We start from the raw sequence: 25,751 nt of genomic DNA, 5'->3' as shown, positions 1-25,751 counted from the left end.
AGAGGCTCAAAGGGGGAAACCCTCAGAACGTCCAGAACCAGGTTTAAATCCCATGAATCCACGGGGGCCCTGTACGGAGGGACAGCGTGGGCTACTCCTTGAAGGAAGGTCTTAATCTGTGGCCGAGAAGCTAAAGTCTTCTGAAAGAGGATGGAAAGCGCAGAGACCTGGCCCTTCAGGGAACTAAGAGCCATGCCCGAATCCAGTCCTGCCTGAAGGAAGGCCAAAATGGAAGGCAGGGAAAAAGACATAGGTGAAACGCAGTTGGACTAGCACCAACGAAAGTAAGCCTTCCAGGTACGATAGTAGATCCTGGAAGATGAAGGCTTCCGAGCCTGAATCACGGTGTGAATCACCCGTTCCGAAAGGCCGGACGCTCTGAGAACTGCGGTCTCAACAGCCACGCCGTTAAACTGAGCGACCGAAAATTCGGGTGGCAGATCGGACCCTGAGACAGCAGATCGGGCCTGTCTGGAAGGCGCCAGGGAGCGTCCGCAAGAAGATTGACGAGCTCCGCAAACCAAGCTCTCCTGGGCCAATCCGGGGCGATCAGAATGACCGGCACCTTTTCCGCTTTGCTCTTTTTCAACAGTTTGGGAAGTAATGGAAGGGGTGGGAACAGGTAGGGCAGCACGAACTGTGACCAAGGAATGGCCAGAGCATTGACGCCCACTGCAAGAGGATCGCAAGACCTGAAGATGAACTGCAGAATCTTCCTGTTCATTCAAGACGCCGAGAGATCCACGTCCGGAGTCCCCCATCGAAGAAAAATCTTGATGGAAGACCTCCGGATGCAAGGACCATTCCCCTGCCGCGAGGCCCTCGCGGCTGAGGAAGTCGGCGGCCCAATTGTCCACGCCGGGGATATACCCCGTGGATATCACCGGGGCCGTTGTCTCCGCCCAAAGTAGGATCTTGGATACCTCAGCAAGGGCCAAGTAGCTCAGAGTCCCCCACTTGAAGATTGACATATGCCACAGCCGTGGCGTTGTCAGTCTGGATCCGGATTGGCAGACCCCTGAGAATCCTTTCCCAGTGGCGGAGGGACAGTAAAGGTGGCCCGAATCTCGAGGACATTGATCGGCGGAGCCGACTCCTGCGCCGACCAACGGCCCTGAACCGTGAGTTGGCGAAAAACCGCACCCCAGCCGAGGAGGCTGGCGTCCGTCGTCACCACTTACCAGAGAACTGGAAAGAAGGACCTGCCCTGGGAGATGAGGTGACATCAGCCACCAGTTGAGAGACCGTTTGACCCGAGAAAAGAATCGGATCGGACGAACCAGGGAGAAGACAGACCTGTCACACTGAGACAGAATGGCTTGCTGAAGGGGTCGCGAATGAAATTGGGCAAAGGGAATCGCTTCCAATGTTGATACCATCCTCCCCAGAACGTTCATGGCCGGTCGGAGGGAGGGAAGCCGAGGACCCTGGAGCAAGCGTATGTCCCGAAAAAGAGAGGATCTCTTGTCTTTGGGAAGGAAGACTTTGGTCTGACAAGTGTCGAAGAGCATGCCCAGAAAGATGATGCGCTGAGAAGGAATAAGGCAGGACTTCTTCCAGTTGACCAGCCACCCGAAACGGCTAGGGTGTCGAGAACGACGGACAGACTTTCGTGAGCCTGAGAAAAGGACGGAGCCTTAATGAGGATGTCGTCGAGGTATGGAAATAGGACCAGGCCTCTGACTCTCAAGATGGCCAACAGCGCCGCCATGATCTTCGTGAATACCCTTGGAGCGGTAGTGAGACCGAACGGCAGGGCGACGGATTGAAAATGTACCGGGAGCACCGCAAAGCGCAGGAATCGGTGACGTCCGGGAAATATCGGGACATGGAGGTAGGCATCCTGAATATCTATGGAACACAGAAATTCTTGAGCCTCCATGGGAGCAATTACTGAACGAAGGGATTCCATCCCGAAGTGCCTCAGACGAACTCTCCTGTTCAGTAATCTGAGGTCCAGAATGGGGCGAACCTTGCCGTCTTTTTTTTTTTTTCGGTACCCCAAAAAGGTTAGAGTAGAAACCTGTGAACCGTTCTTTTTCTGGGACGGGAACGATTTCCCCGGCTTTGAGAAGAGAAGCGATGGCTGCGAAGAAACCCGGAACTAGAGCGGGATCTCTGGGAGGTCGGGATTCGAAGAAACGATCCCGGGGTCGTGAAAACGAACTCTATCTTGTATCCCGAGGATACAACTTCCCTGACCCATGCATCCTCTACTGCGGAGGTGCAGACGTCCCTGAAAAAGATAAGACGGCCACCCAACCTGGGAGGTGGGTTGGGGTCTTGTCAGAGTCATGCTGAGGTTGATCTTCCAGTCCTGGCCTGGAGGATCTACCCGGAGAGTAGCGAGGACGCCAGGACAGAGTGGGCCAAAAGGGCACCGCTTTCTTCTCTTGACGTGCCTGAGTACTCTGGTGCTGCTGAGAAGGGAGGTTGGTGCCGTGAGGTGATGGAAAAAAAAAAGGCCGAAAGGACCGAAACTGCCGTCTTGCCGCGAGGCCCTAGGAGGAGGGCGACGAGGATTAGCCTGGGGGAGAGGAGACTTGTACCCCCGGTGGCGTCCTTAATGATTTGGTCCAGCATGGAACCAAAGAGACATGAGCCCTGAAAGGGGAGACAGGTGCGGGACTTTTTGGAACATAAGTCTGCCTGCCAGGCCTTGAGCCAAACGGTCCGGCGGATGGTAACGGCATTGCTGGATGCCTGAGCCGCACAAGACGCGACATCCAGAGAGACGGAGACCAGGTATTCACCCGCGTGGGAAATCTGGATGGCAAGCTCCGCCAGTTGCACAGGAGGCGCTCTGTCCAGGATATCTCGACGGAGTTCTTTGGCCCATTTGGAGAGGATTTCGAAACCCAGGTGGAAGCGAAAACTGGGCATTTGAAGCGGCTGCAGCTGCCTCAAAGGCTGACTTCGCAAAGGATTCTATAACTATCGTTAGAGTCCTTCAGAGATGCTCCGCCGGACAGTGGAAGCACCGTGTTGGTGGAGAGCCTGGAAACGGGGATCCACCGAGGGAGAGACCGTCAAATTGGAAAAACTTAGAAGGTGGTTTAGCCCATCTAAACGAAACCGCCTGATCTGCGGGTTCCGTAGAGGGATCCATAATGCCACAGGTTTGGTTTATAGCTCCAATGAGATTCTGGACCATATCCCTCATGGTGGCGATTTGGTTAGAATCCAGCTCCGAGATGTCCTCCGAGGGCGCATCAGATAACGCCTCGCCTGATTCAGGGGAGAAGGATCGGGAGGACGCCGACCGCAGAGGGGGACCGTGTGGCGAGATGGAGCGAGAAGAGAACTCAGACCGACGTTCCTGTCTGGACCTTTTGCGGCTTATCAAGGAGGGCTCGGGCGGAGGCTCCTGCGACCCGCTGGCCACTGTGGGGGGCTGCGGAGGTAATCGGTCCAGCACGGATACCAGAAATTTTGAGACACCCGCGTTAGATCGGCCACCGAATGAGACAGAGAGAAAACCCAGCCTGGGATGGGCGTATCACTCTCGGGCGGACCGGCCGGAGGATCCTGGGCGGTAGGAACAATCGGGTCAGAAGAGGATGAAGTAGGAGGACGAGAGCGGCCCCCTTTAGAGTTAGACATTTTAGAGAGGTCCGTGAAGAAAAAGAGGGTTAGGGGACAGAGGGCAGAGGGGAGTGTCAGTCTGCAATTGCAGAGCTACTCACGGCAGATGGATTGCGGAGTGAAGCTGTCCAGCTTGATGCATGGACCTCTGGCGAGGAGTGGTCACTTAGGCAGGAGGGTGGAATGGCCTCCTGGCGCAATTTGGATCTGCGGCTGTCATGTGTCCTGTGTGGAGGAGAGGGCTCATGGCTCGGGAGTCCCAAGATGGCGCCGGTGGGCAGGGAAAAGAGGCGGTGCCTCAGTGCAATTGTCGGGCGGGAGAAAAGCCCGCCCGATGAAAGAGGGAAGGGGGCGGAGTCTGCCACCGGAAGTAGGCCCGGGCAGAAGCCGGGGCCTAAATTAGGAATAGGAGACCGGCGGAGAAGGGCCGCGGCGTAGGCACAGAGCGCCGCATGAAGGAAGCGACGCGGTAGGTAAGCGACCGCAAACAGCGGCTGCATGCCCAAGCGGTGTGGCGACCTGGCAGGCCGCCACGCTGAGAGAGAAGGAATGGCCGCTACAGTGGACGGAGCTGCAGGGTGGAAAGATGCGGCGGCGGCGCTGAGAAAAGGACCGGCCGCTTACAGCGGCCGGAGCAGGAAAAACGCAGGGGGCCGAAGCGATGCGACGGCTGGCAAAGCCGCCGCGCTGAGAGGAAAGAGACAGGCGCTTACAGCGCCGGAGCAGGGAAGTCGCAGGGGCCCGAAGCGTGTGGCAAGGCCGCGCTTACTGGGAGCATAGCGCGGTGACAGAAAAGAAGCGGCGCGGTAGTCCGAAAAGGCGGCCGCGCCGGACAAGAGAGGGCAGCCGCAGCCGGAGTAGGTGCGGCGGCTGGGAAGAAACGTGACCCGCATTATGAACCCATTAACAGGCACCCCCTTTTTTGAGGATCCAGGGAAGCCGCAGAAAAAAAAAAAATAAAATAAATACTCACCTTAGACATCCCACGCCGGTACTAACCTGGAAAAAAGTGAGACGTCCAGGGAGCTGATGGACGTCCTCGTCTCCGCAACCGACAGGCTCTGGTGGGCGAGTGGGTGGGGGACGGAGCCAGGACCGGACTTCTAAGCACGCTTGTGTGCTAGGCTCTTGGTCCTGGAGAGGGATCTATGAGGATACGGGGTGGCAGTACACGCCGTACTCATAGTCCGTTTTGTGGGACTACAGGTGTGACTGCTCACCCTGTATCCCTCCGGAAACCTGAAAAGGAACGACGCACATTGAGGTAGATAAGGGTCTAATGAAAGACCCGTGTCCACCTCCTACTGACACTAAGCTAAACTGAAGAGCATGATGCCAGTCGGTGGGGTGTATACTGCAGAGGAGGAGCTAACTTTTTTATTTGCATAGTGTCAGCCTCCTAGTGGCAGCAGCATACACCCATGGTTCCTGTGTCCCCCAATGAGAGGCGATAAAGAAACATAAAACATAAGTAAAAACATATGGGAACCCTACTCAAATCTCCACACAAAGCATGCATATAAATTGGATGAAACAATAAATCAAACAAAAATACAAAACCAATAAATGTGTAATAACCAATGCACCCAAAAAATGTATAGGATGATATATATTGTATGGTGGACACCCACAAGAAAGGCCCTAGACCAGATGGAAATAGAGTCTTATCCTTGTATATGAAAAACTCCTATGAGTCTGACCCACAATAATAAAGATGCTACAACATGGCCAGATGCAAAAACAACCCATATGGGTAAAAACAGCCAAGTTGTAATTAAATGTGCGCTCCAAAGACTGGCGATAGTGGCCAAAAGTAGATAGATAACAGCCAGGCTTAGTCAGGGGAAGCCGTACGGGTTACGGCGATACGCATGGGGTCTCTTTAGGGGTGCCCCACTCTCTATCGCCCCCTTTGGTTGGACGCGCCGGCTTTGCCTTATCACCCTTGGACTCCAACATTGTGAGTGCTCGTTCTGATCTTAGATCTCTCAGCCACAATCATTGCGGCTGTTATCTACTTTTGGCCATTATCGCCAGTCTTTGGAGCGCACATTTAATTACAACTTGGCTGTTTTTACCCGTATGGGTTGTTTTTGCATCTGGCCATGTTGTAGCATCTTTGTTATTGTGGGTCAGACTCCTATAGGAGTTTTTCATATACAAGGATAAGACTATTTCCATCTGGTCTAGGGCCTTTCTTGTGGGTGTCCACCATACAATATATATTCTATACATTTTTTGGGTGCATTGGTTATTATACATTTATTGGTCTTGTATTTATTTGTTTGATTTATTGTTGCATCCAATTTATATGCATGCTTTATTGTGTGGGGATTTAGGAGTGGGGTTCCCATATGTTTTTACTTATGCTTTATGTTTTTCTTGTTATTGTGTACCAATAAAGACTAACTTTTTTATTAATACTATAATTGTGTGGTGTAGTGTGCAAGCATTACAGTAGTGCTTTCCTTTTTTGTTGAAAGTCTTTATTTACTACTGGCTTTTGGCACCTCCCTCAAATTATATAGAAATGTTGATGTGCGCCTGATTTAACATAAATGCAACCCCTTTAAGTCTGGTTTCCTAACTGATTATATAATACTGTATATTAGTCTGTGCTTTGACATGTAGATGAGTGGGTAAAATAATTGATACGACAGACAAGCGTTCAATACAAAAATATTTACTGATGTTGCATGGTATAAATACAAAATCGTCAGACTCCCCGCTCTGCATGATGAATGTGCCTGGAACCTCGCCTTAAACACAAAGTAACAGCATTAGGACGTCAGTGCTTTCCGTGCCATTTCCAGAGCTCCTTCCTGTGTCTCATTTCCACCAATGAAGCCACTGGCATGAACAAAAATACAACCAGGAATGCCACTGACAGAGGAGAGGTCATCAGCTCGAAGCCCACGCCAGTCCTCTGGTAAAGAAAGCCTAAGAAAGAGAAGAAACAAGGTTACCTATTCTTCCCCCCAAAATACCACAACTAGAATAAACCTTCAAGTATTGTATAGAGTGAGAACAAGCAACTTTGCTATTTAACCCTTATTTAAAAATCCTTATGTTCTTAGTAGAGGATTTTCAATGTTATAGTGCAAAGCTAGTTAACCAAGTTATCGGCCACCTAGGTATGGAGCACGCAACATGTAGGGTGCATTCTTCATTGTGGTTTGGTCCTGATGAAGAGGTTTGGAAATGCTGAAACGCGTTGACAATAAACCGCATTCATGCTTTTACCCTCTGTGTGACTACACCTTTGAACCTTGGGCAGCGTGGACTTGGAACCACCATATTCCTCTTTTTCTGCATAGACTCCATTCTTAACTGCCTCCTCACACAGCTCTGAGGCTGTGAATGCCACCAGCATCAGTCCCCCTACACTTCTATGCTGAATCTGCTGGTAGCCTTGCCACTGGTCTGAATTGTCACATATCAGGTGTACAGCCCGCAAAAAAGCAAAAGAGAAATGCGCTCCTGAAAAGGGAACATTAGAACAAACTTTTAAATGGATCCCGTTAGACAATTTGTTCTTCCCAAACCCCGAGCACCATCGGCTTCTGGCGTCCATGGTTTGGTTAGCAAGAATCAGGCGACAGGTTCCCTTTAACAATTTATCATTAGAGAATTGTTTGGTATTTTAGGTTTAGTCTACCATACTCCGCCATTACAATGGTGGTGACCATCTGGAGAATGAAACAGAAGGCTCAACTAATGAAAATAGTTGACCACTGTCTAGCTGACATGCATGTTAAAATGACTGCCATATCACATAAGCCTATAGTTTAGGATTCTGCCGTTTATGTGATCTATTAACACAGAGAAGGATCACAGAATGCAGGTGTTCAGTTTCGATTATGAGAAATTAATACTTACCGATTCTGAAAAGTGTTGGGACCTGTGGGGACACACTGCACCCTCCATTTAGCGCTCTGATCTGCATAGATCACATATTTAATTTGTTTATCCAGACTGGTTTCCTTTTCAACCTGAAATAAGTGCTCCTTCCAAGGACATCCCCCCTGGGCCAAGACCACCACTTCTCCACTGCCATCCACCTGCAAGAGACATTGCAACGATTACTGCCCCGAGAGGCAGACTGACCAGCGCAAACTCCCTCTGACCCGGAATTAGGCCTCATTCACTCGTCTGATTTTTCCCATGCATGAGAAACATTTTCTGAACCTTCACCATTCTGGCAGTCAGTGAAAATCGGACCACACTTGGATGTCATCAGATTGCAGTCTGATTTTTTTTTTTTTTTTCACAGACTCATTGACTTGCAATGAAAATTTTGATCCCACATGTCTCCGCAATTTTCCCCGGACCCCTCAGTCTGCTAAGAGTCACAGATATGTCAATGATACCATAGACTAACACAGGCATAAGTGATATGCGTGAAGACGAACAGCCATCTTAAGCAAAAAACGGACGTGTGAATGAGGCCCTAGTCTCTTTCAGCCTCAGCAAATTACAACAATCATGGCTATTAAACCTGGAATCGCTGTCTGATGGCTTCTTCCACTAAAGCACGAGCCGGAAGCCAAGATCTGTGGTAAAAGTCCAAGCGCGACACAAATTCCGTTCCTGCCATGTCCATTGCCTTTCTAAATCCAATCTGCAAGGTAAATTTGTGAGTCACAAATAAGAAAACATACGGACACCAACATAAGGGCAATTATAAAAAGAGAAGCCTGTAATAAAGTACCCATACACATCATGCGCAAGGATCTATAGACCGTCATCAACACTGATCCCGAGAACGAAGGGGGTAACAGTTCTGTGTTAGCGCTGCGTCCTCTTACCCACTTTCCCCGCACAGCAGTCCTCCTCCCTCCGCAGATGAAAGTGCAGAGGACGCAGCATTACTTAAAGGCTGCTGCTGATCATCGGTCACTGACTATTTCACGTGACCGCTGCAGCCAGTGTCATGTGACCACCAAAAGACTCAGCACCGACACAGCAACCGCAACGGTCAGGGAAGGTTTTTGTTTATGTCCACTTTAGCTGTTAATAAGGAGTTGCCCACCTTTGGGTACATTTTTATTATTATTATTTTTACTTAAATACATGCATTTGGGCCAAAAAAAAAATACAAATTATGTTTATATTTTGCAATTGGGCTTCATTAAAAATGTGTCATTTGCCTTCTGTATCCTGTACTGTACTATCGCTGGTGGTAGAATGAGTTATCTGAGAATTTGTCAGAGTTCAGATTGAACTTGTATGTTTTTATTCGGAGCTTCTTTCAGTTGATTTATGGCACAGACCTCATCAAAGTTGAATTTGCAGCAATAGAATGAGCCAACAAAAGCCAAGCAGGGCAAAATTTGTTTTTGATTGTGGGGGTCTGACATCCAGCAACCAACCAGCTATTGAAGTGAACTGCAGTTTTTGGCCACCTCCACTATATAATGAACAGATCTGCACTATTCTGGCTCCGTTCACTATTTATATCTAGTCGTCGTACCCAAAAACTTGGCGGTGCCCTATGTTGGAACCAGATAAGTCATCAATTTTATAGGCCTAAACATCTATTGTAACTCATTATAATCCTCTAGAGCAAGTCCTAAAAATCCTTATAGAAATAACCAGGTTTCAAATGCATTAATCTACAGAATTCTCATTCTTGTGCAAAAAATAAAACAAAAAACAAAACGAAAACCAACATAACATATTGCAAATAATGAACCCTGAGGCATCCTTCCCTCGACCAAAATCCGTATATAAGAAACACATACAGATTTTGCCAGAAATTTTATGAAGAGTTACAGCACAAATGTCCACCATGTTCTGGCCATATTCTTACTGAGTAAATGGGAGCGGCTATGTATTAAACTTCTGTGGGGCTGAACATGTGAGCCCAGCTACAGGTAAATATGGGGTGAAGCGATGGCTATGGATTATGGAAGGGGACCATGGACAATGTAATAAATCACTGGTAAAGCAAGGAAAGAAAATTACATTTGAGCTGTGACATAGCCACGCTATAACATCATTGCATGCATCGTTATTGGTTTCATGCTGTGACATGACTCCATACAATGTTCCTGGTCATCATTAAGTACGTTCTCTCCCTTTTTCTGGGTGTGATCACCGTGGGAGGATCGTGTCCCCTTACATCCATATTGGATACATGCTAGGAAATGTCTCCACAACAGGAGGTCCTTAGGCCAGCGAATACAGACATCAGCTTCTCAGTTTACAAAAGGTAACCTCATATAAAGGATCCCTATGAAAATTATTACTTCTGTGTCCTGGTCCAGCTCATTCCAGCGTGGGTTCAGGTGTCCCACTCGGGAGCTCAGGGTGGTGGTAATGTTGTATCTCTGCTCCCCATCGAACTGTGATATACCGTTGTCGATTGCATCGATTTCTTCAACAAAATTCTCATACATCTGGAAAATAGAAATGTCCTGGGTTTACACAACACATCCATGTTTTGACTTCAACAAAAGTTTTATATTGGCCACAGTTATTAGAGCAATGTTGGATGAACACGCAGATTTCAGAGGGATTGGCGTAGTATCTGATGTGTAAGAGGGCATTTAGGATCATCTGACAGAGGATTTTGAGGGCAATAAAAAAAAATCAGGTATGTTGAATTTTAAGGGGGGTTGACTCATCTTATTAAACAAGTAAAAACAAGTAACTTTGCATTGTATCTGTCATGATATTGCAGTAGGATTTCCACGGACAATGGGCCCCTACCAGTCTCTCGAGCTAGGAGGACCCTAGGGTATCCCTGTCCACCAGATTACCCCTGATGGTGGGGATTCCGGGGTCTCGTACCTCGCTATGTTCTTTTGTGCACGCTTATCTGTTTCCTCCCCCACACAAGGAGGTATGGGACAGAAGCAAATGGAATAACAAACCTCACAGGGATAAAAGAAAAGCACAGTCATACAAATACACTCAAAATAACCATGTGGAAATCAAGGGAGGGATAGTTGGGATAATCAAAATGGTAAGAGGATTAGGAGAAACACACAAATCAAAATCCACACAGAAATCTTCTGAGAACAACTCCAACCACCTGCTACTAACACTGAACTCTCCTTGAACTCCAAACCAGAAAGTGGATAACTATGACTGGCAAAAAAAAAGAAGCAAAGAAGGTTCTTTCTTCTCATGTGCTTGAAATGTCAAAGTGTGTGGCATGACCTTACATGCACGTGTACGGAATAATCCCCAGGCGTGAAAGCCAGAAGTCCTAACCCAGCATGAGAGGTCCAAAGATTTCAGTGCGAGCGTCAGAAATAGGCCGGATGAATGATGGTGGGGAGTGGAAAGGTGGCATATTACATTTGTTATGCTCCAAAATCTGGAGAGCGCCCACAGCATAATAAGGGACATTCAATAAATTCATGGAGAATAATTTCTTCGCAAATCAAATTTCCAGGAAAAAAAAAAGATATGAACAAGCCAATTTGAATTTTGCCTCATCCCCTCACCTAGTAGTCATGTTTCAATTTGCATTCTGCAATCCCAAACCTACAGGGTCCTTTGTGGAAAAGTGATTGTCCCCTTAAAACGTAAACTAACTGTGGTTTATCACATCTTTGGGAAGCGAAGTACAAATTCCCTAGGCAGACCCAGGCCTCAGCACTGCTACACCTGTTCTCAATCAAGAAGCCACTTAAATAGGGCCTGTCTTAAAGTGAAGTAGACCAAAAGATGCTCAAAAGCTAGACATCATGCCACAATCTAAAGAAATTCTGGAACAAATTAAAAACAAAGTAATTGAGATCAATCAGTCTGGAAAAGGTTATAAAGCCATTTCTAAAGCTTTGGGACTCCAGCTAACCACAGTGAGCCATTATCTTCAAATGACGAAAACCATGGAACAGTGATTAACCTTTCCAGGAGTGGCAGGCAGACAAAAATTAGCTCAAGAGCGCTGCGCCGACCCCACAACAACATCCAAAGAACTGCAGGCCTCACTTGTCTCAGTTAAGGTCAGTGTTCATGACTCCACCATAAGAGACTGGGCAAAAAAATGGCCTGAGTGTCAGAGTTCCAAGATAAAAACCACTGCTGAGCAATAGGAACATAAAGGCTCCTCAGTTTTGCCACAAAACATCTTGATGATCCCCAAGACTTTTGGGAGAATACTCTGTGGACTGATGAGACAAAAATTAAACTTTTGGAAGGTGTATGTCCCATTACATCTGGTGTAGAAGTAAAAAAGCATTTCAGAAAAGGAACATCATACCAACAGTAAACTATGGTGGTGTTCGTATGATGGTCTCGGGCTGTTTTCCTGCTTCAGGACCTGGAAGACTTGCTGTGGTGAATGGACAAATGAATTCTGCAGTCTACCAAAAAATTCTGAAGGAGAACGTCTGGCCATCTGTTTGTGACCTCAAAACACATCAGCAAGTCCACCTCTGAATGGCTTACGAAAAGGCGGTTCATGCTGAGAAACCCAATGTGGCTGAATTACAACAAGTTTGCAGAGGCGACTGGGACAAAATTTCTCAAGTACGTTGTAAAAAATTCATTGCCATTTATAACAAATGCTGTTGTTGCTGCTAAGGGTGACCCACACAGTTCTTAGGTGTAGGTGGCAATCACCTTTTCCACACAGGGCCCTGTTGGTTTGCATTTCCCTTTTCCCTTCATTTAAAACTGCATTTTGTGATTACTTGTGTTATCGTTGTCTTATATGTAACTCTGTTTGGCGACCTGTAACATTTCAGTGTGACAAACATGCAAAAGAATAGGAAGTCAGGAAGGGGGCAAACTTTTTCACAGCACTGTATAATGGAGTCAGAGTCGAGAAAAAGAGAAGTCAGAACTTATCCATTACTCCACAGCCTTGGATGCACCCACACTGCAAGTTGGAATAAGCGATTGATCGGCCAAGAGCTATCTCATAAGGATGGGCCATGTCATCAAGTGCTCATGTCAATTGTAACTGATCTAAATTACACAAAAGAAAAAAAAAAACACCATACACTTAACACTTGCCTTGTCATATAGAATGGGTATAATGGGGTCCTCCTCATCCGTTCCTAAAAGTGTGGCAAGTATCTGTGAGCCAAAGTGAGCATAGACCAGGCCCGCACTGCTCAGCTTGGTAACCCATGGCTTGTCAGGATATAAGCTGTTCATGGTTTCACAGAAAGACCTGCAACATTTCAATGGATAAAGTAAAAGAAAAAAGGCAAAATGATATAAAATACAAGACTTGTAGATGTAAATTTACCTCTGATGATGGTCAAAACGATTCCGTGAAGGATCATACTCTCCGCCCACATCAACGACAACATCACACTGGGCTAAAATTTGAGGGTCCCGGGTTCTGACTATCTCCGCTTCCTAATAAACAGGACAAATACTATTTATTAATGATACTTACAGAAAAGGCAACATATAATGTTAGGGCATATAGCAGAGTAAACCTATCTGCTGCAGATTTTCCCCCCAACCTAGTTGCCTGCACTTCAATCAGAATACACACTAAGGCCATGTTCACACGATCCTTTTTTTCATGCGGAATTGCCGCGATTTTCCCGCTGCGGGTCCGCAGCTGTTTTCCATGCAGGGTACATTACATTGTACCCTATGGAAAACAGGAACTGCTGTGCCCACAATGCGGAAAATCAAAAAAAAAAGCCGCGCTGAATAGCTGCGGGAAAAAAGAAGTACCATGTCACTTCTTTTTTCGGAGCCGCAGCGGTTCTGCACCCATTGACCTCCATTGTGAGGTCAAACCCGCAGTAAAACCCGCAGATGAAAAAAATATCTGCGGGTTTTACTGCGGTTTGTGGTGCAGAACCGCTGCAGCAGGAAGTGCGGGGAAGCGGGCGGAAGTGTGTGGGCGGAGTGTGGCTGCCCCCCCGTGCTCCGATCCCGCCCCCCCGTGCTCCAATCCCACCGCCCCGTGCTCCGATGCCCCTCCCCCAGTGCTCCGATGCCCCCCCCGTGCCCTAATCTCCCCCCCTTATACTTACCCGGCGTCCCGGTGTCCGTCCGGCCGTCTTCTCCCTGGGCGCCGCCATCTTGCAAAATGGCGGGCGCATGCGCAGTGCGCCCGCCGAATCTGCCGGCCGGCAGATTCGTTCCAAAGTGCATTTTGATCACTGAGATATAATCTATCTCAGTGATCAAAATAAAAAAAAAAAAATAGTAAATGACACCCCCCCCCCCCTTTGTCACCCCCATAGGTAGGGACAATAAAAAAAAATTAAGAAATTTTTTTTTTTCCACTAAGGTTAGAATAGGGGTAGGGTTAGGGGTAGGGTTAGGGGTAGGGTATTTTCAGCCATTTTAACCCTAAAAAACTTCCTAGAAAACACAGACTCTGCATAGAAAACTGCATAAAAAAAAGGATCAAAAAAAGGATCAAAAAACGCATCAAAAAAGGACCAAAAAAAGGACCTGCGTTTTCTGCCAAGAGCTGCAGTTTTTTAAAAAACAGTCCTGAAAAAAAAGGGATGGAAATCAGGAACGTGTGAACATACCCTTATAGTACAGACGATGGCACTGAAAGCGTCAGCTCATCCACAAATGCAGCTTCTAAAGGAGTAGTTCTACATAGGTTTGTTTTTTTTGCTTAAAACTAATGCTACAGTAATAACCACATGCATGTCCTGCAGTGAGGCGATTTTGATCCACTCATTAAGCATGTACAACATTTAATAATAATAATAATTTTTATTTATATAGCGCCAACATGTTCCGCAGCACTTTACAATTAAGCGGGGACATGTACAGACAATAAATTCGGTACGAGTTAAGACGATTTAAACCGTGACATTAGGGGTGAGGTCCCTGCTCGCAAGCTTACAATCTACAAATCTACAACATTTACAACACTTCGCTCATAAAACAGATTTCTGCAATTTTTTCCGCAGCTGGAGGCAACATTACAGCCCAGACCGTAAAGGCCTCCTGAATGTAAAGGTCGGGGGAAAGGACGGATTCATTTTTAACATTCCTTTACTCTTCCAGGAGATACAGGTCCTTCTCAAAAAATTAGCATATAGTGTTAAATTTCATTATTTACCATAATGTAATGATTACAATTAAACTTTCATATATTATAGATTCATTATCCACCAACTGAAATTTGTCAGGTCTTTTATTGTTTTAATACTGATGATTTTGGCATACAACTCCTGATAACCCAAAAAACCTGTCTCAATAAATTAGCATATTTCACCCATCCAATCAAATAAAAGTGTTTTTTAATAACAAACAAAAAAACCAACAAATAATAATGTTCAGTTATGCACTCAATACTTGGTCGGGAATCCTTTGGCAGAAATGACTGCTTCAATGCGGCGTGGCATGGAGGCAATCAGCCTGTGACACTGCTGAGATGTTATGGAGGCCCAGGATGCTTCAATAGCGGCCTTAAGCTCATCCAGAGTGTTGGGTCTTGCGTCTCTCAACTTTCTCTTCACAATATCCCACAGATTCTCTATGGGGTTCAGGTCAGGAGAGTTGGCAGGCCAATTGAGCACAGTAATACCATGGTCAGTAAACCATTTACCAGTGGTTTTGGCACTGTGAGCAGGTGCCAGGTCGTGCTGAAAAATGAAATCTTCATCTCCATAAAGCATTTCAGCCGATGGAAGCATGAAGTGCTCCAAAATCTCCTGATAGCTAGCTGCATTGACCCTGCCCTTGATGAAACACAGTGGACCAACACCAGCAGCTGACATGGCACCCCACACCATCACTGACTGTGGGTACTTGACACTGGACTTCAGGCATTTTGGCATTTCCTTCTCCCCAGTCTTCCTCCAGACTCTGGCACCTTGATTTCCGAATGACATGCAAAATTTGCTTTCATCAGAAAAAAGTACTTGGGACCACTTAGCAACAGTCCAGTGCTGCTTCTCTGTAGCCCAGGTCAGGCGCCTCTGCCGCTGTTTATGGTTCAAAAGTGGCTTTACCTGGGGAATGCGGCACCTGTAGCCCATTTCCTGCACACGCCTGTGCACGGTGGCTCTGGATGTTTCCACACCAGACTCAGTCCACTGCTTCCTCAGGTTCCCCAAGGTCTGGAATCGGTCCTTCTCCACAATCTTCCTCAGGGTCCGGTCTCCTCTTCTCGTTGTACAGCGTTTTCTGCCACATTGTTTCCTTCCAACAGACTTACCATTGAGGTGCCTTGATACAGCACTCTGGGAACAGCCTATTTGTTGAGAAATTTCTTTCTGGGTCTTACCCTCTTGCTTGAGGGTGTCAATGATGGCCTTCTTGACATCTGTCAGGTCGCTAGTCTTACCCATGATGGGGGTTTTGAGTAATGAACCAGGCAGGGAGTTTATAAAAGCCTCAGGTATCTTTTGCATGTGTTTAGAGTTAATTAGTTGATTCAGAAGATTAGGGTAATAGGTCGTTTAGAGAACCTTTTCTTGATATGCTAATTTATTGAGACAGGTTTTTTTGTGTTATCAGGAGTTGTATGGCAAAATCATCAGTATTAAAACAATAAAGGACCTGACAAATTTCAGTTGGTGGATAATGAATCTATAATATATGAAAGTTTAATTGTAATCATTACATTATGGTAAATAATGAAATTTAACACTATATGCTAATCTTTTGAGAAGGACCTGTACAGCCATAAAAAGAGGAGCCTGACATCAGCTTATTCCTCTCTCCCTACTGAAATAAACATGTATGTACGGCAAAATGGAGGGTCCATGACAATGGTGAAGTTAGAGTTAATTCTGGACCCAGACACGGATCCTCCTCTAAACCCTGAAGTCATGGTCATTTACGACAAACAGCACTCCGATATGTGAGATCATGTCATCAAATAGATTTACAACATTGATGTGAAGAGTAGTGATGGGCGAGTGTACTTGTTGCTCGGGTGGTCTCCGAGTATTTGTGACTGCTCAGAGATTTAATTTTCCTTGCCGCAGCTGGATGATTTACAGCTGCTAGCCAGGCTGAGTACATGTGGGGGTTGCCTGGTTGCTAGGGAATCCCCACATGTAATCAAGCTGTCTAGTAGTTGCAAATCATGCAGCTGAGGCAAAGAAAACAATCTCTGAGCAGTCACAAATGCTCAGAGACCACCCGAGCAACGAGTACACTCGCTCATCACTAGTGAAGAGAACTATATTTTCCACCATTATTTAGCAAAGTTTGGTACAAACAAGCTCACGCACCACTTCTACAGAAGGCCCCAGTCCCTCACTGGCTGTAGCAGTGCCGTCAGCGAGGGTGGGGGTGTCAATGCGGTGACCGGTGAAGGCTGCTGCCACCATCATTGAGGTCCAGTAAATTAAACTAATTGTTTCTTGCATCAGCAGAGAAGTCTATAAAGGGGGCTGGTTGACTTATTTCAATACCTAAGCCAGCCTCTTCTACAGTATGTCTATACAGCAGTCAATGCAAAAATACACTGGATTAGCTGCTGAAATAAATCAGTCCCCTAAGGTGCAGATATGGGAACAGGAGAGTTTCCTATTGGGACCCAGATCCATTACGGAGATCTGAAGATCAGGGCACCTTTGGAAATTCAAGTATATTAGTAAGATCTATATAGTCAGAATTACAGTAGCTAAAAATATTTCTTCTTTCACATGACGACCACCTTAAAGGGAACCTGTCACCCCCAAAATCGACGATGAGCTAAGGCCACCATCATCAGGGGCTTATCTACAGCATTCTATAATGCTGTAGATAAGCCCCCGATGTAACCTGAAAGATGAGAAAGAGAGGTTATATTATACTCACCCAGGGATGGTCCCACTGCTGGTCCGTTCAGATGGGCGTCGCAGTCCGGGGCCTCCCATCTTCTTACGATTACGTCCTCTTCTTATATTCACGCTGCAGCTCTGGCGCAGGCGTACTTTGGCTGCCCTGTTGAGGGCAGAGCAAAGTACTGCAGTGCGCAGGCGCTGGGCCTCTCTGACCTTTCCCGGCGCCTGCGCACTGCAGTACTTTCCTCTGTCCTCAACAAGGCAGACAAAGTACGCCGGAGCCGCAGCGTGAAGACAAGAAGAGGACGTCATCATCATATGAAGATGGGAGGCCCCGGACCGCAACGCCCATCGGATTGGACCGAAGCGGGACCGCCCCTGGGTGAGTATAATATCACCTCTTTTTCTCCTCTTTCAGGTTACATCGGGGGCTTATCTACAGCATTACAGAATGCATTACAGAATGCTGTAGATAAGCCCCTGATGCCGGTGGGCTTAGCTCACCATCGATTTTGGGGGTGACAGATTCCCTTTAGAGAGAACGAGCTTCTTGCCTTGCATCATTGCACGGTGAAGCAAGACGTAGATTCTGAATGCCACGTTGGTTAAGGCCAGGCGCCTGTATTGACAACCTTCAGCTTCCCAGTCCCACTGTGCGCCAAGGATTTACAATTTTAACCCCTTAATGATGCAGTCAATTCTCATTTTTTGGAATTTCATTTTTTATTCAGATTCATAAGTAGGTGCACAAGTTCAGTAATTGGCAGCGCTTCGGACGCAGCACATGTCCACTGCGTCCAAAACACTGCCAGATTTTGAAAGCAAGGGATTCTGCACGTGTTCATTGAACTGTGCGGAATCACCACATCCAATACATTGTATGGGTGACATGTACCTTACTGAGGCTCGCATCTCCGCAAGATAAATAGACAAGCTGCGGTCTGGAAAGATGTGCCGCATGTCCGTCTCCACGGGTGATCTGCAGGCATCTGTGGATGCGTAGTGGACATTGGATTTCTTGAAATCCCATCTACTATGCTCTAACATCTGGACGTCACAGGTTGGACGCTGCGCAAGTACGCAGCACCCAACCCACAGCGTTTACTGACCGTGGGAACATACCCTAATGATTTTATGTCCCTGTCGAAATAGCCCAAGGAGAGCTTTTTTTTTTTGCAGGATGAGTTGTACTTTTTTAAAAAAACAAAACACCATTCACTTCCCTATATAATGCACGAAAAACCATGTCAAGTGAAGAATAATGCCGAACAAACCCCCCTCAAAAAAAAAAAACCCACACAATTCCACCATTACTTTTGAGATTTTGTTTTGATGGCATTTATTTTACAATACAAATCCCCCGGCAGCACCATTCTGCAGGTCCATACAATTACATCCACATCAAACTTGCACAGCCTTTCCTTTTAATAGTTTCTGAAACCCATAGTTTTCTTTTTCTTGAATAACTTTTTCTCTTGCTTAAGTAACTATTTTCAGAGATTCTTTTTCCGCATCCAAAAACAGCAAGTTTTTCACTTTTTAGTCCCTACAAGAGATTTGAACCTGGGCTCATTTGTTCACGTTCCCTACATTGCAATACTAGAGGTGTTGTCCGCCATCGGCATCCCCCCCTTTTTAAATGAAGCGGTCGCTCTTGTAACACTCAGAACACTCACCTACATCGGCCCCGTTCCAGCGATGTTGGACCCAGGGCTCATGTGACATTATGAGCCCTGCAGCCAATCAGCAGCTACTCATTAGCTACAGGGCTCACGTGGCATAACAGTGGCCGACAATCACTAACTGTACATTGTGAAAATCCGTCTCCCATAGGAATACCAAGATGGCAGAGATGGGGGCCTTCCAAATGCCCCTGACTGCCATGGCATCGCTATGGATGCTGGAATTGGCGCCCTGACGGAGGTGATGGGATCGCGCCATGGCCAGTGATTGACAGCTACCTTTAATAGTGGAACAGCAGTAATCAGAGCTCATTCTGGTCGCTGCTGTTAGTGGTGGGCGCCTGCTGTAGAACACAGCCAGCAGCTGTCGTGTGGAGCGCGCTCAGATGCTCCTAACACCTTCTGTATTTGTAGGGCGGACATGGTAGGCGGTATAAGGCATTGCCCACTATAGGACAAGCTGTATACCCCAATCATGTCTCCCAAGGACACCTTGTAGCCCCCAACATCACCAATGTCTCCACCTGTGGTGTCCTCATGGCGCACACTGCTGTAGTTACTACACGGGACATCAGGGGGCGCTGTGCTGCAGGAGAGGGCCGCACCACGGCTAAGCAGCAGCACCCGGGACACAGCCCGAATCATACACTGCGCTCTGCAGTCACGCCGGGCTCCCCACACATGTCACGATATGTCATGACTGTCTTACTCTGTAGGGCTCCAGCGTCCGCAGCAGGTAACACGCCAGCGCTTCGTCGCAATGGAAGGTCCCGTTGTGGGTGCCAATTCTCGGCGCCATGAGTCGTTCCTCCCGCCGGGGCCGCTTTGGGTCTTCAGGCATCAAGAGTGGAGTGAATCCGCCTGCAGTGATGGAGAAGCTGGCGCGGCAGAGCAAATGGACGGCGCGGGACTGCAGGGCCCGCCACACCATGTGGAACCAGATAGACTTGGAGGCGGAAAGGATAAAAGTGCGGACATAGCACTTCCGGGAGCCGCGGCTACCATTGTTAGTGAGGGCGTTTGCCCATACTAGTGCTTGTAGTGTGAGCCGGTGGGCTGGCTGCTGTGCAGATACAATGGCGCCCTGATCACCAAGCAGGATGTTTGCACCTTATTGATATCATGGGTTTCTGCACAGTCTGTAATATTGGGACAAACCCTTTGGAGTCAATTTAGGGCTCCTGCTCTGCCCTCTCACTGTATGGCCGGGCCAGGTTACATTTACTATCTCTATGACTTGTTTGCATCAGCCCCGACAAATTCCTCTCCGGAGGAAGCCGCTGTTCTCTGCGTTTTTGCAGGCCTGTGTGTTTTTTTCTAAAATAAAACCTATTTTAAAATGCCGTCTGGGGGCTGAGGGACCCGATTCATCAAGGTGACGTTTTTGCCCAACTAAAATTTCCGCGACATAGTATTTTTTGTCATATCTCCACCAAAGTGAAGCCCACACTAGAAATCCATCAGAATTGACGCCACTTTTTCGGTGTAAATGACGCCCGAGATCCAATCCTGTCCGAGTGGAGGAGCATTACTGGAGGCCGTGAATTGAATTAGGCGCCTCTTAATCCAGTGTAAAAACAACCGTGCCTAAACGTTAAGTCAGGTGTTTGCTGCCTGTTGTGCCCCGCGCTGTTCTTCGTTGGCACAGAGCGGTCACAGCTGCCTCTGCTGACAGCACGTTGACAGAGCGGCGGCTTCATTTCTGCACTTCTCTATTGATGAGTGAAACTGCGGATGTCATGCTGATTGGCAGCCAGCTCCCCAGTGAGGCAGTGGAGATCCAGCTGTCAATCAGCATGACGTCGGCAGTTTCACTCGTCAACAGAGAAGTGCAGAAAAGAACCTGCCGCTCTGTCGATGTGCTGTCAGCAGAGGCAGATAAATTGCCAGCAGGAGCGGTCGGTGACAGCTCTGCCAGCGAAGAACAGCGCCGAGCACAACAGGCAGGTAGGTAGCAATTATCTACCTGTTAGTGCTTACGCACACTAATTTATTATTTTTATATACAAAGTCCCGGATATCCCCTTTAAGACTGGAGTCACACAAGCATATTTTGACTCAGGCGACAGAATCAGCCCCAATAATGCAAGTGACACCCGGCTCCAATTGTCAGAGTCTGATTTGATCAGTGCTCTGATGGTCTCGCATGCAAGAATCGCAGCATAGGTGGGGAAGAGTCATTTCTCCATCTACGCCATTCCTGATGTCCGTGGGAATCGAACTGCACTTGGATGACATCTGAGTGCAGTCCGATATTTCACACGCACCCATAGACTTGTATAGGTGAGTGAAATTCGATTCTCAGATGCAATCGCAGCATGCTACGATTATTTTCTCATGCCAAATCAGCCTGAGAATATAGTTGCAGATGTGAGAGCCCGATAGAATAACATTAGGCCCTGTGCTATAGGGCCGTGTTATACAGTAGTGAGAGCGAGCACTTAGATTGGTGTACAGAACACTAATCTTAATGAACAGGCCCAAAGTGTCTCGAATGACTAGTGCAAGAGGCAGGTGTGTGACAGATCTATCCCTAAATGTATTCCTAAAGGTACCGTCACACTGAACGATATCACTAGCGATCCGTGACGTTGCAGCGTCCTGGATAGCGATATAGTTGAATTTGACAGGCAGCAGAGATCTGGATCCTGCTGTGACATCGCTGGTTGGAGCAGAAAGTCCAGAACTTTATTTTGTCGCTGGATCTCCTGCAGACATCGCTGAATCGGCGTGTGTGACGCCGATTCAGCGATGTCTTCACTGGTAACCAGGGTAAACATCGGGTTACTAAGCGCAGGGCCGCACTTAGTAACCCGATGTTTACCCTGGTTACCAGCGTAAACGTAACAAAAAACAAACACTACATACTTATCTTCTGCTGTCTGTCCCCGGCGCTCTGCTTCTCTGCACTGTGAGCGCCGGCCAGCCGGAAAGCAGAGCACAGCGGTGACGTCACCGCTCTGCTTTCCGGCTGGCGCTCACAGTCAGTGCAGAGAAGCACAGCGCCGGAGGACAGACACCGGAATGTAAGTATGTAGTGGTTTTTTTTTTTTACGTTTACGCTGGTAACCAGGGTAAACATCGGGTTACTAAGCGCGGCCCTGCGCTTAGTAACCCGATGTTTACCCTGGTTACCAGGGGACCGGCGTCGTTGGTCGCTGGAGAGCGGTCTGTGTGACAGCTCTCCAGCGACCAAACAGCGACGCTGCAGCGATCGGGATCGTTGTCTGGATCGCTGCAACATCGCTTAATGTGACGGTACCCAAGAGGAGACCTGTCTGTTAGGCCTCGTTTACACATGCATATCGAAATACACTGGGCTTGAGAAGGGTTCTGTGAAACCAAAACGTTGGGCTTAATAAAGTCCACACTTTTTTGCGTATATTTTGTTCTGCCTCTTTTTTATATACCACAAAAAATGGATATCTGGGAGGCTTTGCACCTGCTGCCTATAATTGTGGTGCTGTTATGCGATTGTTTTTTTGCACACGCATTTAAACACGTGGAAAAATGGTACCATTAGGCTATGTGCCCACGTTGCATTTTTTAAGCGTTTTTGCTGCAATTTTCCAAGGCGGAAACGCTTAAAAAAACGCTTACAAACAGCATCCCATTACTTTCTAATGCATTCCGCAATTGATGTGGCCATGCTGTGTTTTTTTCCGCGGCGCAAAAGCATCGGGGGATAAAACGCAGCATGTTCATTATTTTTGCGGAATTGCGGCAATTCCGCACCCATAGACATGCATTAGAAAAATACTAAAAAAAATCGTTTGAAAAACTCATTCAAAACGCGTCAATAACACGTCTAAATCCGCAAGCGTTTTTCCTGCCAAGGGTATGCAGAATTGAAGCAGAAAATTCTGCAACGTGGGCACATAGCCTTACTGTTTAGCATTACCGTACGATCTGTGTGGCTGTTATTACCATCAGTGTCATCCGTGCTTTTCACATATGGATAAAGAAATAGATAAATTACAAATTTCTCCTATACATTGCAGTATTAAATATAGTCAGTACATGGACAGCACCTGTGAGCTGTACGTGTTATTCACTGACCCATGGACTTGCATTGGCCCTTTTCATCTGTGATACCGCAAAAAAAATGAACATTTTCCTTGTTTTTGGCACAAATACATGGTCTGTGAAAAAACACGGACATGGGATATAACACGTATGTGCAACACGAATGACTAGTCACGAAAAACAAAATCGCTAGCCCGCACTCCAAAGGTATGTTTTCTCTAAAAGTCCTTAGAATTTCAGAGTAGGATATGAACGGCTCCAATGATGCAGATAATGTCGGCTCCATGCTGCCCGTGGTTTCACCAGCATGAATAATGGAAAAGAGAAGTGAGGAATATTGTTGTTTGTTATGTTTTTAATTCTCCTGCAGACGACAATGGCATCACTGGAATGGGTGATGCAGTAAATATGGTTTAATTAAGATTTATTAAAGGAGTCTTTGTCATTCTTTCAATTAAAGAACTTTATTCTGGATGTGTGTTATTATACAATATGACTTTGGAGTTCGTCACGGGGCGTCTTATAGATGCCTCTCCATTACTAACCTCTAGGCTTGATGTCACCTGACAATACAAAGGTGACATCAACCTCCCCAACCATCACCCCACTTGACACCGCATCAGGGCAAGTGGTAAGAGCGAGACTAAGTTCCCGAATTGGCACTTCTTAACCCCCAAGGGTGGTTTGCACGTTAATGACCGGGCCAATTTTTACAATTCTGACCACTGTCCCTTTATGAGGTTATAACTCTGGAACGCTTCAACGGATCCTAATGATTCTGACACTGTTTTCTCGTGACATATTGTACTTCATGATAGTGGTAAAATTTATTTGATATTACTTGCGTTTAGTTGTTAAAAAAATTTTCCAACTTTGAATTTTTATGCCCTTAAATCAGAGATATGTCACACAAAATACTTAATAAGTAACGTTTCCCACATGTCTACTTTGCATCAGCACAATTTTGGAACCAACATTTTTTTTTTGTTACGGAGTTATAAGGGTTACAAGTTGACCAGCAGTTTCTCATTTTCGCAACACCATTTTTTTTAGGGACCACATCACATTTGAAGTCACTTTGAGGGGTCTATATGATAGAAAATACCCAAGTGTGACACCATTCTAAAAACTACACCCCTCAAGGTGCTCAAAACCACATTCAAAAAGATTATTAACCCTTCAGTTGTTTCACAGGAATTTTTGGAATGTTTAAAAAAAAAAAATGAACATTTAACTTTTTTTTTTACAAAAAATTTACTTCAGCTCTAATTTGTTTTATTTTCCCAAGGGTACCAGTAGAGTACCCAAAAGTTGTTGTGCAATTTGTCCTGAGTACGCCAATACCCCATATGTGGGGGTAAACCACTGTTTGGGCGCATGGCAGAGCTCGGAAGGGAAGGAGCGGCATTTGACTTTTCCATGCAAAATTGACTGGAATTGAGATGGGACGCCATATCGCGTTTGGAGAGCCACTGATGTGCCTAAACATTGAAACCCCCCACAAGTGACACCATTTTGGAAAGTAGACTCCCTAAGGAACTTATCTAGATGTGTTGTGAGAACTGTGAACCCCCAAGTGTTTCACGACAGTTTATAACGCAGAGCCGTGAAAATAAAAATCTTTTTTTCCACAAAAATTATTTTTTAGCCCCATTTTGTATTTTCCCAAGGGTAACAGGCAAAATTGGACCCCAAAGGTTGTTGTCCAATTTGTCCTGAGTACTCTGATACCCCATATGTGGGGGGGGGAACCACCGTTTGGGCGTCAGAGCTCGGAAGGGAAGGAGCACCGTTTGAAATGCAGACTTAGATGGATTGGTCTGCAGGCGTCACGTTGCATTTGCAGAGTCCCTGATGTACCTAAACAGTAGAAACCCCCTCCACGTGACCCCATATTGGAAACAAGACTCCCTAAGGAACTTATCTAGATGTGTTGTGAGAACTTTGAACCCCCAAGTGTTTTACTACAGTTTATAACGCAGACCGTGAAAATAAAAAATCTTTTTAGCCCCCAGTTTTGTATTTTCCCAAGGGTAACAGGAAAAATTGGACCCCAAAAGTTGTCCAATTTCTCCTCAGTACGCTGATACCCCATATGTTGGGGTAAAGCTGTTTGGGCGCACGGGAGAGCTCGAAAGGGAAGGAGCACTGTTTTACTTTTTCAACTCAGAATTCGCTGGAATTGAGATCGGACGCCATGTCGCATTTGGAGAGCCCCTGATGTGCCTAATAGGTGTACACCCCCAAATTCTAACTGAAACCCTAACCCAAACACACCCTTAACTCTAATACCAACCATAACCCTAACCATACCCCTAACCCAAACATGCCTCTAGCCCTAATCCCTACCACACCCCTAACCCCAACACAACCCTAATCCCAACCACACCCCTAACTCCAACACACTCCTAACCCTAATTCCAACCGTAAATGTAATCCAAACCCTAACTTTAGCCCCAACCCTAACTTTAGCCCTAACTAACATTAGCTCCAACCCTACCTATAGCCTTAACGTTAGCCACAACCCAAACTGTAGACCTAACTTTAACTTTAGCCCCAACCCTAACACCAATCCTAGCCCCAACCCTAACCCTAATGGGAAAGTGGAAATAAATACATTTTTTTATTTTATTATTTTTCCCTAACTAAGGGGGTGATGAAGGGGGGTTTGATTTACTTTTATAGCGGGTTTTTTAGCGGATTTTTATGATTGGTAGCCGTCACACACTAAAAGACGCTTTATATTGCAAAAAATAGTTTTTGCGTCTCCACATTTTGA

At 46.5% G+C, this 25,751-nt stretch overlaps 1 protein-coding gene across 1 annotated transcript; it reads right to left on the bottom strand.

Annotated features, from left to right (window-relative positions):
• Positions 1-6,252: 6,252 nt before the first annotated feature.
• Positions 6,253-19,893, bottom strand: MYG1 (MYG1 exonuclease). Its single transcript, XM_069758764.1, has 7 exons — positions 19,656-19,893; positions 12,800-12,912; positions 12,562-12,721; positions 9,837-9,986; positions 8,084-8,206; positions 7,465-7,646; positions 6,253-6,525 (listed from the first exon to the last, which is right to left on the bottom strand). Exons 1-7 carry the CDS (start codon positions 19,875-19,877, stop codon positions 6,366-6,368), a joined length of 1,110 nt encoding a protein of 369 aa, XP_069614865.1. The 5' UTR covers positions 19,878-19,893; the 3' UTR covers positions 6,253-6,365.
• Between the last annotated feature and the right edge of the window lie 5,858 nt (positions 19,894-25,751).

The sequence above is a fragment of the Ranitomeya imitator genome, chromosome 3 (assembly GCF_032444005.1).
Source record: "Ranitomeya imitator isolate aRanImi1 chromosome 3, aRanImi1.pri, whole genome shotgun sequence".
Classification (NCBI taxonomy): Eukaryota; Metazoa; Chordata; class Amphibia; order Anura; family Dendrobatidae; genus Ranitomeya; species Ranitomeya imitator.
Note: the sequence above shows the minus strand (reverse complement) of the source record. Positions and strands in the feature narration are given on the sequence as shown.